General features: G+C 50.0%; 1 protein-coding gene across 1 annotated transcript; it reads right to left on the reverse strand.

Moving 5' to 3' along the window:
- Positions 1 to 4,172: 4,172 nt before the first annotated feature.
- On the reverse strand, positions 4,173 to 15,841 carry ENDOD1 (endonuclease domain containing 1). The gene is made up of 2 exons (XM_074860244.1): positions 15,266 to 15,841; positions 4,173 to 9,558 (listed from the first exon to the last, which is right to left on the reverse strand). Exons 1-2 carry the CDS (start codon positions 15,557 to 15,559, stop codon positions 8,425 to 8,427), a joined length of 1,428 nt encoding a protein of 475 aa, XP_074716345.1. The 5' UTR covers positions 15,560 to 15,841; the 3' UTR covers positions 4,173 to 8,424.
- Positions 15,842 to 16,977: the final 1,136 nt, after the last annotated feature.

Genomic DNA, 16,977 nt, shown 5'->3' on the forward strand with positions numbered 1-16,977 from the left:
CAAAACTGCCAAAAACTGGATACACAAAATACAAAAAATGTGATTTCAGCCAAAACTGAAGTGTTTTAGCAGTCATGACCTGCAACATTCAGTTTTGACTTGCCCAGCAATGAGTTCCCCAGAAGTTTGTTGCTTCAGTGTGTGACCCAACAGAAGAGAGTTTTAGCTTCAGCCCAGTCCACCTCTCCCATGTTGTCTCTCACGATGCACTGAAAGCACCAGGAGAAGAGCTGCGCTGGGGAGATGATGCTGCCTGAATACAGACTTTTAACTTGTCTTGCTACATTACCTAGCTAATCTCTCTTGGCTTTCTCTGCAACGAGTGGAGAGATGGGGAGACTCCACCAGAGGGTGACATCTGACCTGAATCATCTCCTGGGGAAGTCTGATCCTCCTCCACCCTCCACGTCAGGGGAAACACAGTTGGACTGCAGCATTCAGCTTGCAGAAGATTAAACTCCAGCTCGCATCTTCTGTACAGCACAGTGATACTAAAAAGATCTGCTGAAAACATTTTTTTATTAGATTTAAGCTAACCCCTAGGATTTTTCTTTCTGTTTTTCGTGATGAAAAAGAAAAACAAGAAAAATGCAATTTTTGCAAAAAACAGGAACAGAAGCAGCTCAGCTGGTAGCATCCTTACTAGCTCTAATTAGTAGACCTGAGTACAAGTCCCCACCACCACAGAGACCCAGAGCCTCAGTGCTGGGTCCCCTGGAGTCTCAGTGCTGGGTCCCCTGGAGTCCCAGCAATGCTGGCAGGGCATGTTGCGGGAATGAGCTCAGTGCTGAGCACCTGCACCTGCATCTGCTCACAGCTGGGAACGGGTAATGGAGAAAGAGTGAGACTTTGAATGCACTCCTGAGAGAAATAAAAGACAGGAACCAGGTTCCCAGATACATCCCACTCTACAAAGCCTCTCTCTGACTGGGCATGGGGGGATGATCTGTGGCATTACAGGATCTGGGGATGAACAAAACTATCTTCCATCGCTGGAGCCCAAGCCCCTATGCCCTAGTCCTTGATGACACCCAGCATCTGAGTTGTCACCTTTTCTCCTTAACTGTCTACTGGTGGGATGATGAGCCTCAGAGATCATTTGCACCTCCTGATACCAAGACCCTAATTGTTACCATTCAAACCTCTTCTGCTGCCACTGGGCTCCGTGGTCTCACAAAGCCTTGACAAGGAAATCCCTTTGCTCCACACAAATAACTCATCTCAATTTTGCAGAGTGCAGTGTTTTTTTCAAGTGGAGGCTATCACCTACAGTGCAAAACTGTACAGTTACATCCTGCAGATGCCTGAGGGTGAAGGATGCACTCAGCCACCCCAGAAATATGCATGTTTTCCATGAACTCAAAAAATCGTGTGCCAGGTTCTTTGGGGAATGGACTCACTACACACAGGTCAGGCCAACTCATAGGATTTGGGGTGCACACGGTGGTTAATCCTGTCTGTTGCAGTGGGACCACACATAAACCCCTACCACTGCCCAGCACTGGGGGGCGTTTCCAGCAGCACTCAGGAGGCATCAGCCCCTGGTATCATTCCTTTTCCACCAATGTGGAAAAGACCATCCCACCTGTACAATCATCTGGGTGACCCATGTCAATGGACACCTCAAAGGTCTCCACGGGTTGGACAAGCCCCATCAGCCACCAACCCCAGCTAAGCTTCACTGGCCCCAGCTTTAGGCATCCAGATGACGTGCCCAGGTGAAATCCTAGTGAGATATTTACACTAAATGGAGGGAGTCCGGTGCCTGCAGATAAGAGATGTTAAATGCCCACACTTGGGTGGCATCAATCCAGATAGTGATGTCCCCCTGAGTTTACTGTACCGTTCCTCTGGAGCTGCTCCACTCATCTCAGCAGCTTGTTGGTGTCAGGACCAAGCAGAGACCACTCCTCAGCCATTACTGTTCATTATTTAGCTACCACCTACTTTGGTTCATAGAATCATAGAGTCATGGAATGGTTTGGCTTGGAAGGGACCTTTAAAGATTTTCTAGTCCAATTCCCCTGCAATGAGCATCTTCAACCAGATCAGATTGCTCAGAGCCCCATCCAATCTAACATTGAATGTTTTCAGGGATGGGGCATCTACCACCTCTCTGGGCAACCTGTTCCAGGGTTTCACCACCCTCATCATAAAAAATTTCTTCCTTAAATCGAGTCTGAAACATCCCATCCATCTGCTGCTCTTCTCCCACCAGTGAGGACCCCCCATAGTTCTTCCCCTGCCCACTAGCATTGTCCTGTTCACCTGCCACAGCTCCTGGCTTTGGTCCACAATCATCTTCTACGAGCAGACACTGGGAGGTTTGGCAACATCTGCAATATCACAGCAGTAAACACACAGTGACATCTGCTCCAAATGTCCCTTTTCCACCATCTTAACTTAGTTTAAAACATCAAGTTGTTAATAAAGGTGTTTCTGCAGAGGAATTTGAAGCCACTGCTTCAGCTGTGCAGGCAACTTTGCTCTGTCTCAGTGTAAAACGGCTTCTACCTCCCAGGGAAATGGTCACATCTTCAGCAATTTTTGAAAGGAAACAGGGTTTTTTCACCCTTACAAATGGGAGAAAATGACAGGCCATGGCTGTAAGGGCACTCCTCTGAGATGGAGACAGCCATGGTCAGTGCCAGACCTGGCTTTAGGCAGGAGCGGGTGCTGAATGTCCACATCCAAAACTCTAATCCAGACCCTGGGCTGCCCTTGGATGATTCTGGACCTGAAAAATCTTTTACACTAAAAATGGCAAATTGCCATGAAAAGAACCCTGTTTGATAAATCACCCCGTTCTGACAGGATATATTTCCTTGGAGATTTTCCAACCAGCTGTAACACTAACACCACTGGAAAGTCTGCAGGCCTTTCTGCTTGGCTGGAAACACCAGTTTTGTGGAAATCAATGACAGATGTTACCCAGTGTGAGATCCATTCCCAAATCGAAAGAAGTCCAACAGCCTGGGAGACCATGTGGCAAAGAGAAATTGTCCCATGCCAAACCAGTGGGATTGCAATCTCGCTAACACACACACCTTGGACACGCCTCACGCTCCTTGCTCTCAGGCAATCCTTCCTGGCCAATCGAGTTACACTGGTATTTCTTTTCCAATATCTTTTCCATTTTCTGGCACTGACTACGCTGGAGAGATAACCTGTGAACAAGCATGGCTCTGTTCCCTGCCAAACTGAAGCAGCTCCCTGGCTGGAGGGAGGTGCAGGGCTGGTGATGGAGAGGTGAGCAGCTCCGAAACATGCAATGGCAGCAGAGGTGTGACCCAGAGGACCTGAGCCCAGGGCTGAGACCGAGGGGCCGTGCTGCCAGGGTTGCTGAGTCCCTCTGCCGTCAGTGCCCAGTCCTGGAGTGAATGCAGCAGAGACAAGGGTCACCTCAAGGTGCACAGAGACCCCTGTGTCGATGCGTTGGGTGATCTGGATGAGGCAGGGACATCTTTCACTAGACCAGGTTGCTCAAAGCTCCATCCAACCTGGTCTTGGCCTCTTTCAATGATGGGGCATCCACAACTTCTCTGGGTAACCTGTGCCAGTGTCTCACCAGTTCCTGCAGAGAGGAATGCAGACTTTACCAGAGGGTTTCATCTGCCCAAAGAGAGGTACCTGCAAAATGCAGGTGCCAACATCCGGTTTACTCATCCCAGGATCTCTATACTGTCAGTGGAGGAAAATGGTCACTTTTAGGTAGTGTTTTGTTCTCCTCCTAAAGAAGTTGTGATAAAACTGGCCAAGGGAATGACACTGCACAAGAGGGAGTTTCTCCCTGTCAACTGCAAAAAATCATCCTGCTGTGATGTGTTTTTCTGTGTCAGAACTGTCCATCATGCTGCAGCCCAGGTGCACCTCACCGCATCTCACAAGAATAAAACATCCCCTCTCCCTCTTTCTTCTGGCACATACAGAGATAAATTCACTGCCTGCAACCCCCCAGCTTTTACCTACATATTCTGCAACTTAATGAATTGACTCTTTTAAAGTGCTTTGAGAGAGGAAAGGTGTTTTAAAAGCACAAAAGGGCCATTAATATCAGATGTCAAGCTGTAACAAAGAACAACTGTGCTGCTGGTGCTTTCTTGATTAGTCAGGGTACCCCGGGTTGCATTATCTTGTTTGCAACCATGACAGAAATGTGATACCAGCCCCTCTTTGGAAAAGTAACTTTTATTTTTTTGAAGCCATATGTTTCCAAGGATAGAGTAAAGCTCAAAAGCCATAAATCATGCCCAGATAAGAATAATCTCAAACAATAGTTAGTTTGTAGCAGGATGTTGCTTGTTCTGTGATAATTGCTCAGCGTTTGAGGCAGATTTCCCATTGCCTGCTCAGACATGCTGCAATGCCCCGTGCTGGCTGCGGTTCTTAGCATTTGAAATCTGAGCATGTTAAGACAATTTTAATAATACTGTTTCACATCTTCCCAAATCCTACAGTGCTGCAGCCCCTTAGATTTCAAGGACTGTCCACTTGTGGTCAGAAGACACGGTTGCAGCACGGAGACCTGCTGGCCTGACCCGAGCTGGGCTGGGTAGCGATGGTGATGGAGGTGTGGCAGTGCAGACCTCCAGAGGTGCCTCAGCTTTGCTGCTTCTCAGCCCATGAGCTCCCATGTCACTCCGACCAGGGGTGCACTGGAGATGCTGGTGGAGCTGGGATGTGGGGGCTGCTGGGTTAAGGTGTGGGGAAGCTGCTCTGGGTGCAGGACCCCCAAGAAGTGCATTGCCGGCTGCTGTGCAGCACTTCACAGCTAAGATGGGTCAAAGATGAAGCCACGCAGAAGGCACGAGACAGACAGCTGTGGGGGGCAGCTACCTCGTCCCCAATGCTTGGGCTGCACTTGAGAGCTTCTGCCACCACGTGTGCCTTCAGAGGCTGCTGGGGACCCTGGGTCTCCCAGGCTGGTGCCCCTGTCACCCCACCCTGGCATCTCCTGGGACCTGAGATGGCTGCTTTCCTGCCTTGGCAGCTGCCACATAGTCCAGGAGGAGTGCTGGAGTTGGGACAGGGTCTCAAGGAGGAGTGAGAAACCAGGTCCACATCTGGCTCTGCAGCAGGGATGGCACATTCAAGTAGGCAGAGATGCAAAGTTTGGAGAGCATCCGCGGGCTGCTGTCTGCCTGCTGGGAGAAGTAACCTGGACCTGAAATCCCAAACCAACAGCTCTGAGGTGAAGAAGGGATGTGTAAAACGCCACTGACTTCACCCAGCTATACCCATATTGACACACAAAACCTGCCTTTCCTTTTGAACAAAGCCAGTGCTGCTTGCAGGTGGCCTCTTTCTCTCCACAAACCAGCTGTGGCCTGTGAAGAGTGAGACAAGGAGTCATTCTCTCTCCCCACTCATCCCACCATGTCTCCACTTCATTTGGCATCCCTAACAATGCCATTAGCATCATTGCCAAACAGAATGCCACCTGGTCAGGGTGTGCTGGTCTAGGCCGTGCATGCACAGCTGGTTTGCACTGAACACAGCCCCTGAGCTAAAGAAACAACACTCTGTTGCAGCCATGAACCATTCAAATTCCCTTAACCCTCTGAATCCATTCCCCCCCCCCAGCTCAACCTTGCTGCAGGCAGCAGGAGGCAGACAGGCAAAGCTGCTGTGTTGAGTAATTGGGCTATCTTCAACCCAGGACTGGCCACCACCAACACAGCACTGCTGCATCCCCCATGGGGACAGCAACACTGACTTGCACACCCCTGGGACTCCTTAGGGGATGCTATGGCAGATTAGAGGTCCACAACCAACCTGGTGCTGGAGGGAGAGACAGAGGTGGGGGTGAAGGGAAGGATCTATGTATGTAGGACTCCTAAATGCCTCTTGGAGTCCAGCTGGAACAAATGCTACTGAGACCGAGAGCCTCCCTCCTGCAGGCAGCTGCACCAAGAGATCCAAAGCCCCTTGTGAGTCCAGTCCTGGGGAAGGGCAGCACCCCCGTGCCCTCCTCCAGCAGCAGCAGCAGCTATGCCCCTCTGCTGGTTTTGGCCAGGGTAGAGTTAATTTTCTTCATGGCAGCTAGTATGGGGCTATGTTTTGGATTTGTGCTGGAAACAGTGTTAATAATTCAAGGATGTTTTAGTTATTGCTGAGCAGTGCTTACACAGAGTCAAGCCCTTTTCTGCTTCTCACCCCACCGCACCAGCGAGTAGGCTGGGGGTGCACAAGAAGTTGGGAGGGGACACAGCTGGGACAGCTGACCCCGACTGACCATATCACATCATGCTCAGCATATAAAGCTGGGGGGAGAGAAGGAAGGGGAGGGACATTCAGAGTGATGGTGTTTTGTCTCACATGATGGAGCCTCGCTTTCCTGGAGATGGCTGACCACCTGCCTGCTGATGGAAGTAGTGAGTGAATTCCTTGTTTTGCTTTGCTTGCACGTGTGGCTTTTGCTTTACCTGTTAAACTGCCTTTATCTCAACCCATGAGTTTTCTCTTTTACTCTTCTGATTCTTTCCCCATCCCACTGGGGGGTGGGACGGGGACTGAGTGAGCAGCTGTGTGGAGCTTAGTTGTCAGCTGGGGTTAAACCACGACAGCCCCTCATCCAGCTGCAAACCCCTGATGGTCCCCTGCAAAGCCCCCACATGTACTCTGGCTCTGGTGTCCCAGATGTTGGGTATCCTGGCCCACACTGGCAGGGAGAAGAGGTGAAGAGCAAGCAGAGAGGACAAGCGGTGCAGAGAGGGGTTGGGTCCCCCTCCAATATAAATGTGTCTGCTTGTGCATGGGCTCACCAAGTGGGTATTTACACAGCTGCACCCCAGATCCCACTCCTGACTTTCTTCCCACCTGACAGTCCATAGTCCCCACAGGAGACAGAGGCAACACAACTGCTTTTTCCCTCCTCCAGGTTTCCAAAACCAGCTAAGGAGGGGAAATGCCCAGCAAAAGGCTTTGCTGTTAGTGCTCAGGTTGAGCTTGGCCATGCTGGTTCCTGCAGCTGCGACAGCCATGTGACCTCTCCTCCTCTTGCTGGTGGCAGTGGCCTCTTTCACAAGCGCTGCCAGGACCTCCAAGTGCAAGTAATTTGCCACAAGTATCCTATTCCCTCTGCCTTTTCTCTCCCGGATGCTGGACTACCTTCCCTGACATCCCTCAGGTCAGCTTCACTCCCAGCACATCACTAAGGTTACCCACCTGCCCTGCCCAGGGCTGGCTACAGCCCCACTCCAACTCTACCTCCAGGCAGGGGCTATGAAAACACCAAATCACCCCATGTGAAAGCAGCAAAATCTCCCCCGTGCTCCCCATGCATCTCCTCTCCCATGTCCCTTCTCTATAAGGATGACCCTGCTGCCAGCCCAGACCAGTGGTAATGGCAGAGCTGCTTTTCTTTTGCCCTAGATAGAAACCCAGGAGGATCATTTTTCCCCATGGACGCATGCTTTCAAAACAAGCCTCAGAAGGATGGCTGTGGTGTGCCCATCACCAGCCTGGGCATCATCTCACAGAGACCTCAGACACATAAATAGCACTGCGTGCTTGGGGAGCTGTGAGCTCTCAAGGGAGGCAGGGCAGGCTGGCAGCTGATTCAAAGCCAAAAGTGTGATGTCCAGGTGCTGCTGGGCTTTGGAGCAGGCACAAGGGCTTCAGGGCTGAGACATTCAGGGGCTTAGACCTTCAGGGAATGCCATCTCTTGAAGCTTCAGGGCTTAGACCTCCAGTGGTCACCAGCGAGCAAGGAAGGGTTGGGGGAAGATGACCTTGGTATGGCTAAGGGAAAATGTTTTTCCACCAAGCAATAGAATGGGCAGCGGATCTTTCCTCACAGCAAGATCCATGCAATTCCAGATGCCTGGAAAGACCTGAGGACTACAAGATACACTCAGTCTCATCCCCTCTGTCAGTGGGAGCCCGCTGCAATAAGCAGTGCAACCAACAGCAGGACCTTGTTCCCATCCCACCCACTCCCCACTGTTTCCCAGACCCAAATCCTTGCACCCTTGCCTCCTTCTCCTTTCTCCAGGTCCCAGAAAACCCTCTGTAACTAAAATCTTCCCCTCACCACCACCTCCCTGGCAGAGATGGGCTTCTGCAGAACTCACTGCCAGTGCATAAGTCTCAGTGTTATCATAGCCAGAAAGAAATAACCTCGTACCACATTTAGGGCAAATCTCCCAGAGGAAGCATCTTGACATCTACAAATCACAGAAACTTTGTGGCCTGCACCGATAAAACCTGAGCACTTTACAACACACAGAACTTGAGTTACAATGGTGGCAGCCCTCAGCGACGTTACCTCAGCCCTCCCTGTTACGCCCCAGTTGGTTCATTATTATTAATGTCACTACAATAAATACCAGAACAAAATTGACAGTGTTTGGCCATGTATCTTAAAGCATTGCCTCAGTCCTCCTTCAGTCCGTGTCTTGGCAGCCTTGATTTCCATCCCTATCAGTCATCAGAGGAGCCTTTAGGGACAAACCGTTTGACTATGTGACCAGCCAGGTAATAAAAGCCGTGCAGAAGTGCAGCTGTGGCATCGATGACCAGTGAGAAGGTGCCCCCGATCCCAGTGGCCATGTCTCTGAGGACGGAGGGAATGGCACAGATGGAGTGGTAAGGGAAAGCAGCGAGGTGAAGGACAAACCCCACGGGGATGCGCAGGATGCTGTAGGTGAGGGACACCACATCTTGAACAATTTGCAGGAAGCCCAGGAAGATGTTGACGATGACCCTCCCCACGTCATAGGGGATGCTGATGAGCACCATGCTGATGGCTTTAAGGTAGGACACCACCCCGTTCCACAGGCTATAGACTCCATCCAGAACTGTACCACCAACTCGCTTGATAACAAGCCACAGAAAATAAAACACAAATTTCACCAGCTCCACAAACACGTAGATGACGAGTTCCAGAATTTTGATGAAAGGGGTAGCAATGATGCCAGCCACTTTTCTCACAAAGCCACTGTCTTTGGCCTCCTGGTTGTCACTTATTCCTACTTGCTCTCCAGAGCGGATCTGACTGACAGCTTGCAGTATTGCTTCTGTTTTCCCCTGGCTTTGGTTGTCTTCCCCACAGTTGCCCTTGAACAAGTGAACTCCTGCTAGAAGTTGCTTCTCCAGCTCTCCCACTGCGAGGTCCACCAAGCTGTTTTCATCATTCATTTTTTTCACTAGTCCCAGGGACCACCCCTCTGGAGCATCACAGCAAGCTGCCAGCCAGAGGGTCTCTGGCACTGACACCTTGCCTTTAACTCGGACACTGGAAGGAATTGCACCTGCAAGGAGATACAGATGATCCTTCTTGGAGCAGTGAGGGACCAGAGCTTGCTCCACTACCCTCCCGATGTCTCTGTGCCAGCTTTTGCTCAGAGATGGGCTCAGAGGCACGGCGTTTGTGAGCGTGTAAGTGGCCATCTGGAAATCCTCCTCATTGAGCAAGCTGGGATTGAGCAACCCTCTCTCATAACCAGAGCCCACATAGTCTGAGGTCAGGGCTTGATTTGCACCAAGGTTGGCCACAGTACCAACAATATTGGCTTCATGAACCATCTCACGCAGGTCATTTTCTGGATCGTCTATCTGAAATAGTAGAGAGAAGAGTTACTGGATGCAATTTGCTTCAGACCACATCGTGCTCTCCCTCCTTATTTTCCTTGCAGCGCTTCAGAGGAGCGTATGCTCTACTTAGCTACCCTGACAAACACATAGGTTTAGGCTGCAAGGGATGCTTGCAGCTCTCCAGTCTGGGACACAACACAACAGAGCCTCCAAAATCTCACCAGCCATCCTGGACCAAGCTGCTAACTTGTGGTTCTCTTTCTAGAAGAGATTTTTAAGACCAATAGATGGCTTGATTTAGGGCACTGTTCTCACCTCGTACAACGGTTCATTTAAACACGTACTGTGGCACCTTAATTCAGTCCCTCTAAACTACCAAATCCAAACCATGGAGAAAAAACCCATGGTATATAAGATGCCTAGAGAAGTCATTTACTTCTCACCACTGATTGTGTAAGAAGCCAGAATAAAAACCAGGCACCATGGCAGGTGACCTGAACTTCCCTGCCTTGAACACAGACATTGCAGCGAGCTTCTAGGGCTCTCTGAAGGCTTGTCATTGATAGTCTGAACCTCACGTCATTAACAGTCTGAACCTCATCCTTCACGACCCCACACCTCTCGGCGTAACATGGGCAAGGATGCCATCACCACAGGTCCTTAATGGAATCTGTGCTACTTGCTCATGTCTGCCATTCCCATGCTGCAGAGCCAGAGGTAGCAATTGCTGCAGCAGGAATTTGTCCTGGAGTCATGCACAGAGCCATGCACAGGGAGGTAACAAGCAGTGGGAGCAGAAGCACTAAATGTCAGGTTGTGCTCAGGTCTTTCTTGGGCAGCCGCAGCTCTGTGTGCTCCTTAGACACTCCTATTGACACTGCCTGCAGCTGCTCCAAGGGGGTGTGCCAGATTGTCATTTTCTTCCCCAAATTAGAGGGTGACCATGTTGGTAGAAGCTCAGGGGTGGCAGACGGTCTCCAGCAGTTGCTGACTCCTGTAGTCTCTGTTTCTGAGGCTGTGGCCCTCCGGTCCCAGCACTGTGCTGGCCCAATTAAATCTGCTGTCTTTGCTCCTGGCCTATAGACTGTTTATTGCACCATATAATATGTACTTTAGAGGCACCTATGGCAAACAATTCATTTTCCACCTTGAATCACTCCCCAGTCATCCTTCCCCTTCCCTTGGCCATCCTGCAATGCACTTGGACAGATGTCCACTTACATCCTTGCAACCTCATGCAGAGTTTGCATCCTCTTAGTGCCGCATTACCTTCCCACAGCTCTGCAACAGCTTTTGCTGAGAGCCAGGGTGAAAGGGCCATCGCCAGCGACTGTCAGCAGCTATTCATCACCCTTGCCGTAGGACTGAGCTCTGGCTGGCCTCCTGCAGCAGCCAAGCCCCTGCGGTCCAGGCTCAGGGCTCCCTCCGCACCAAGGCTGGTCACAGTGCCAACACTGGCCACTGCAGAGGGCTGCATTACCCCCATGTCCTGCTAGGAGGTTGCTTGCACTTCATTTTGAAGCATCTGATGCTGATTGCTTCAGGACTGGAAGGATCACAGCAAGTCCTAAGTGCTGATGCGCAAGTTGTAGCTTTTTCTAAATCCACCACTTAAAAAAGACTCATGCTGTGCCTTGTTCTGCTCCTCTTGCTCAGACACCCCAAACTCATGGGCTGCAGCTGGCTAATGAGGCCAGACATCTTGCATTCCACAAAATCACTGTCCCTTCCTGCCCCCCAACCCATTTTCCCTGTTCTGATGAGATGGCAGTGTTGTGCCAAGGGATGCACCCGGTGCATTTAATCTCACAGTACAGGTGGTGGGGGAGCAGGCACAGGTATGAAGCTGTGCCTGGGAGCAGCTCCCTGTGTTATGGCCCTTTTGAGCCTGACACCCTTGCAGAGACACTCACCCCTTCTTGTTCCCATGGCAGCACTGCAGCCCCTTTCCTGCTTCAGGACTCTACTGCCTTCTCGACAAATGAAGTGAAATGGTGGAAGAGGGCTGAGGTGCCACACCACAAGGACAGGTGGACCTAAGATGGGTCAGGTCTGTCTCCTGACAGAGATTCCCAGCCTACAGGATGCAAATAGTATAAACTTCATTTTCTCTCCTTATGAGCTGATGCATGCAAACCTTGAGGTGCCTATCAAGAAAATATGTCTCTGGTTACCTGTTCAGCTGCAGGCTTTTGCACATACCATTGTGATTGTTTAGGCACAATTAAAAAAACATGATAAAAATGTGGCTGTTCATGCATAAGGCTCTGACATCACCAAGTTATGCTTATAATAACTCATATTATGGTTTGTAATAACTCATGTGTAACTGAGGTTTTCCTGCCTACTCCAGCTCAGCCCCAAAGGCAGCTGTCTCCAGCACTGCATCTAATCTATATTGCAACCTACCTTTCCTCACTGCTTCAAAAAGTTTTTGGTTTGTGTCACTGCCAAAGCATACCTGCATTCATGGAGTCAGCCATAAGCCACCTGTTCAAATAACCTGGAACAGCTAAGGGCAAGATCCAAGCAGACAGGTAAACACCTCATCCATAGGATGGGGATTTAAAAATAAATTATGCATCTGAACACCTGTATGGTTGTTACAATATTGATGTGTTTCATAAAGTGGGAGTTGCACTTTCACAGAAGGGGTAGAGGCAGAGGGGGATTAAAAGTTTGGCAACACCTATTAGAGCAGGCAACTTCCATCAAGTTTGGTCATTCGACAGTGTAGAACGCTGTTACCTCCCACCTTCCCCACCCTAGTACCATTCCAGGTGAACTTCAGCATCCCACTCCCCTCGCTGCTTCCTCAGGCATGCTTATATAGTCTTTGATTGCAGTGGACATACTTCATCTACCTTTAGTACAGGTCCCAGGGAGGAGGCACAGTGCATCTTAGACCAAAAGGTTTCTGTTGTACGACGTTCACATGAGTGGCTCTAGAATTACCTGTTTCTCTTGACTGTCTACCAAGAGAGCTGGTAAGAGTAGCTCAGAGGTAGCTAGAGTTGGGCTATGCAAATCCCACCTTGGTCATCTGGCTGGTGGTTAGTCATCAACCAAATGAAAACACAAGGTGATTCATCCAGCCCGTCATACATAAGGATAGAAAAAGCAACTCCAGAGTTTTCCACCTCTCTCTAAGCTATAGAACGAGTCAAAACCATAGGTTTTCAGACAACTGAAATGAGATGAGGTGAAAGCCACCTAAAGGTGATTTGCTCTTAACCCCTAGGAAATCTGTGGCAGAGCAGGTTTTCAGACCCGAGCCTGGGGGAGTCCCATCAGTGCCCTGCTCATCAGCCTACCTTGCCTGCTCTCTAATTTTTCACTAATTGCTGAATTAATTCGCTGTTTCCAGCTGCCAATAGGCAGTGGGTGGCACTAACATTCCTCGCACTTCTCACCCAATTACTGCCCCTGTGCTACATTTGGCATTTGTTTCTCAGGCAGACATTCCTGAGGAGGTAGGCATGCAGTGAGTGAGATGGTGCCCTCACCACTTACATCATTACCCAAAATAAAAGCATGTGGCAACCCTGAGGCCCCCACCAGAGTGCAGAGAGCATTTTTATAGTGTTTTCTTTCTGCTTGCTGTGTCTCTGTATCTCCATGTGCATGCACATAGGCATAACCACAGGCCACTGTGCAGCCGAGTCTGCTCATACCCAGCTACCCCTGTCTTGGCAAGAAAATTACCCATAAAGTAGGCAATATAACCTCATGGGGCTATGCTGCAGAGCAGGTGTTGCTAAGGGTTCCCTTCACCAGCCATCTGACCTTTCCTAACTATCTGAACTAGTCTTGATAGGAACACACATAATGAGTGCAAAATCTCTTCCCCACTTTCTCCTCCCGGACCTGGTGTGGCAGTATCTGAGAGGCGTGTAGATACTTATTTCTTGAGTTATAGGAATTTTTTGTAGTCCTGATTTCTTCTCCTTACAGATTCTTCAGACAATTCTTTTTTAGTGGTTTTCTGTCTCGGACTGAGGTTCCTTCAGTGAACTGCAGATCTGCTACCTCCTACCTCTGAGACACCTGCATTTCAGCAGTGGGTGAAGGGGACCCATTAATGTAAACTGAGAATGGACCCACAGCAACCCACAGGGATGCTCTGGAGAAGCCAGAGAAACTAAAGATAACACCTGGCCAATTATTTCTGGGGCCGCAGTACGGTTTAGAGGCAGGAGACACAAGGTCTGGGACTCTGGAGTGCTGGTGGGGACGACGACAAAGTGAGGGGTGAAGAGGGATGGAGCGGGGAGGGCAGGGGAGCCAGCTGGAGGGAAGTGCTGGAGAACTGAAGCTGTCGTGGAGGGGCTGCCTGCTGCTCCATGGCAGGAACGCATTTCAAGCCTGCCTGGGCAGGTCTGGTGAGTCAGACCATGGGGAGCAGGAGGAGATATGGTGGCTAGAGGTGACAAAGGGCATCAGCAGCTGAGGCAAATGGGAAAGGATCTCATCTCTGCTGCTTTGCCTTGCTGCCTCCATGGCACTGACAGCAGATGCTCACTCGCCTACGACCTCTTTGTGCTTTAAAAACTCATCACCCTTCCTCAACTCCATAATGGAAGTCTGCAAAAAGCTTCCCTGTTTTAAAAGGTCAAGCGGACACCTCCCACAACCATCTGTGAAGTGGAAAGAGAGCAGATCAAAAGGCCCTTGGGAACTCCTGCAACTCAAAACACAGACCAGAGAGCAGAGAGACAGTCCAAGATAAAGAAAGGGACACAAGATTTCAAGTCTCCACTGACTGTGACCTCCTGGTCTTAGTATCTTATCACCCCACACGAGGAAAATGATCATGGCAGCCACTCTCTTGGTACAGGGGTGAGCTTTGATTCAGGCTACATCCAGCACCAGCACCCGAGGGCCCCGCTCCCAACACACTGCTCTGATACTGCAGCCATTCCTTCCCTGATGAAGCACCCTTGCCTGCTGCCAATCTTTCCTGACCTCAATAGATGGGGGTAGTTTGATGTTTGCTACAAAATTCCCCATGATCACTGCTGAAAAACTTGAAACAGGGGAAAAAAAAAAAAAAAAAAGGTAAAGCATGCATGTTCTCTTAGGGCACTGGCAAACTTTTAAGGATTTCCTTTAAATTTAACAACCTGAAGGACTTGCTTAAACATGCCAAGTGTCAGGGGAGACAAAACAACTGAGGCTCCGGGGGAAATTAATTTTATCCTGCACACTTCTGACCTGACTGAAGCCTGCCCCGCTCGAGGACACGGCAACTCATTTCCCTACCAGAGTCTGCAACACAGGGACACAACAAAAAGCTGCAGCGTCAATTTGGTGAACCGCAAATGGATGTTTTATCCCTGCCCAGCGAAGCTAAAGAGCTCTTATCAACACTGCGATCACACTGGCAACAGAACAAACTTCCACTTGACACTGCGATGTTTAACCCTGCTACCCACCGGCAGTGCTCCCTGCCTGTGATAGCTCGCTGGGCAGTACAGCCACATCAGCTGGTGTCAAAGATGATTTTCCTCTCCTCTCCCAGCTTTCATTAAAAGCCCTGTGGGACAAGGAACTATTTGCCTGCTCAGTTCCAAGCACAAAAATAAGCTCTGCTCATGTTAAATTAATATAGAAAGAAGTTCAACAAGAATTGCTCCTGCCTCCTTTGCAAAATCCTAGCCCCAGCTTCACCCCCGAGGAAACGGTCTCCAGGAACATTTGCTTTACAGCGAAGGAAAAGCTGACTTACCTGAGGTTCAACCAGCCAGTTCTCCTCCTCATTTTGTGCTGCCTTTGTATACTTAAAAGCTGAATAAAGAGGGATTTTGTCCTTAGTACTGTAGAGGGTTGCAAAGCGTGGCTCTTTGTTGTACTGCTGACAGATTTTCACGTGGAAAGGCTCCGTAAATCCTTCGGGTGGGACTTGTCCAGGGAAGAACATGTTACACTCAGCAAAACCAGTTTCATCGTCTCCAACAACTCTGCCCTGGGAAAAGCCTGGGAAAACTGAGATGCAAAGCAAAAATACAATTGACGTCTTCATGGTCCACTCCCTGGAGCTGAGGGAAGCCCCGTCTGCCTCCGCTGGGTACAGCAAAGGACCTGTGCTCTGAGTCCATGCAGTAGCGAAGCCAGAAAGCGTCTGGAATTTGGGTGTAGCGTGCGAGGGAAATGAAATATGAAACCACAGCCAGTCCCTTCGGGAGCCAGCGCTTTCTGCAGGCAGCACGTTGTGAAACCGAACGTGCGCCAGGCTGCGCTGACACACGCTGTGGATGCCAACTGCCTGCAGGAGATAATGCCAAGCAACCTGAAATCATCAGGGCTTGTTGGGAAGAGGAGGGAAGCTTGTGTGGGGCCGGAGCTGAGCAGCACCGGCTGTCCAGGCTGGGGCTCAGCGCTGGCGGGGGTGTGGTGTGCTGCATTGCAGCAGAGTCCCCAGCAGGAATTTTGGCTGACGCAGCCAGAAATCTCCCTGGGGCTGCCAGGGGGGATGCTGCAAAGTCACATTCACCACCCCGAAGAAGGTGTTAGCTGCCCTCTCCAGCCATGAGCCTGGCTAAGGGAGAGGGAGAGGGAGACAGGTGGTAGGATACTGGCACTGCTGGGAAACCACTTTGCCCCTTTTTGGGGTGTCTGTCATCACTGTTGCTGTCAGCCATGTGCTGCTGAGGCACCTGGGAAAGGCATTCTCCTCCTGTCTCTCCGGGAGCTGTAATGGGCATCCAAAACCCTCCTGTGGAACAGCATCACCTCACCTTGGCAGACCTTCCCTCAGGAGAGATTAACAAGAGGCAGAAGGATGAAGACACTCGGATCACATACACCTAATCAACACCCACCTCTGAATATTTTGACCATACCTATAGAACTAGGGAAAAAAAAAATCTACCTAAAGGGAATGAAACCACTCCTCTGAGTTTATGATCAGCAGAGCTACTGCTGGGTAAAGGCTGTATTCCTTCAGGGACTGGGAAAATAAATGTTTTCAGAATAGTGGGGATGGAAAGGAGACTACAGAGCAGTTCCTCAGAGTCCAGAAAATGTGCAATTTCCCACCCAGGAAGTTAGATATGATCATATGTGTTGCCAAAAACCTTAAAAAATCCTGGGTGCCAATAAGGCACAGGTTGCTTTTAGACAAAGCTGGTTTATACTGTTAAAGTGATTTCCAAGCAAAAATCTCCAAGTGCTACCAACCCACAAGTGCTTTGCAGATGAGGTAGGAGTAGTCTATATTGCACATGACGAAATGGGACAGCGGGTGGTTAAAGTGCCTGCCCAAGGTCAGAGATGGAGCCTGTAAAAGTGCTAAAAATAGACTGGACTCTAAGACTATAATTTCTCTACTCAGGGATGACTTCTAGAAGTATCAAGGCAAGGAAATACATCTGCACCTCTTGGTGTGGTGTTATCAGCTGGGGGAGACAGAGATGGTCTGGACAGGCTGGGGAACAACAG

This window comes from Strix uralensis, chromosome 2 (assembly GCF_047716275.1).
Source record: "Strix uralensis isolate ZFMK-TIS-50842 chromosome 2, bStrUra1, whole genome shotgun sequence".
Classification (NCBI taxonomy): domain Eukaryota; kingdom Metazoa; phylum Chordata; class Aves; order Strigiformes; family Strigidae; genus Strix; species Strix uralensis.

Coding starts and splice junctions, on each gene's coding strand:
- ENDOD1 (XM_074860244.1), bottom strand. CDS start 15,559: ATGAAGACGTCAATTGTATTTTTGCTTTGCATCTCAGTTTTCCCAGGC. Junction 9,559..15,265: donor ACTGGCTGGTTGAACCTCAG/GTAAGTCAGCTT, acceptor CTACTATTTCAG/ATAGACGATCCAGAAAATGA.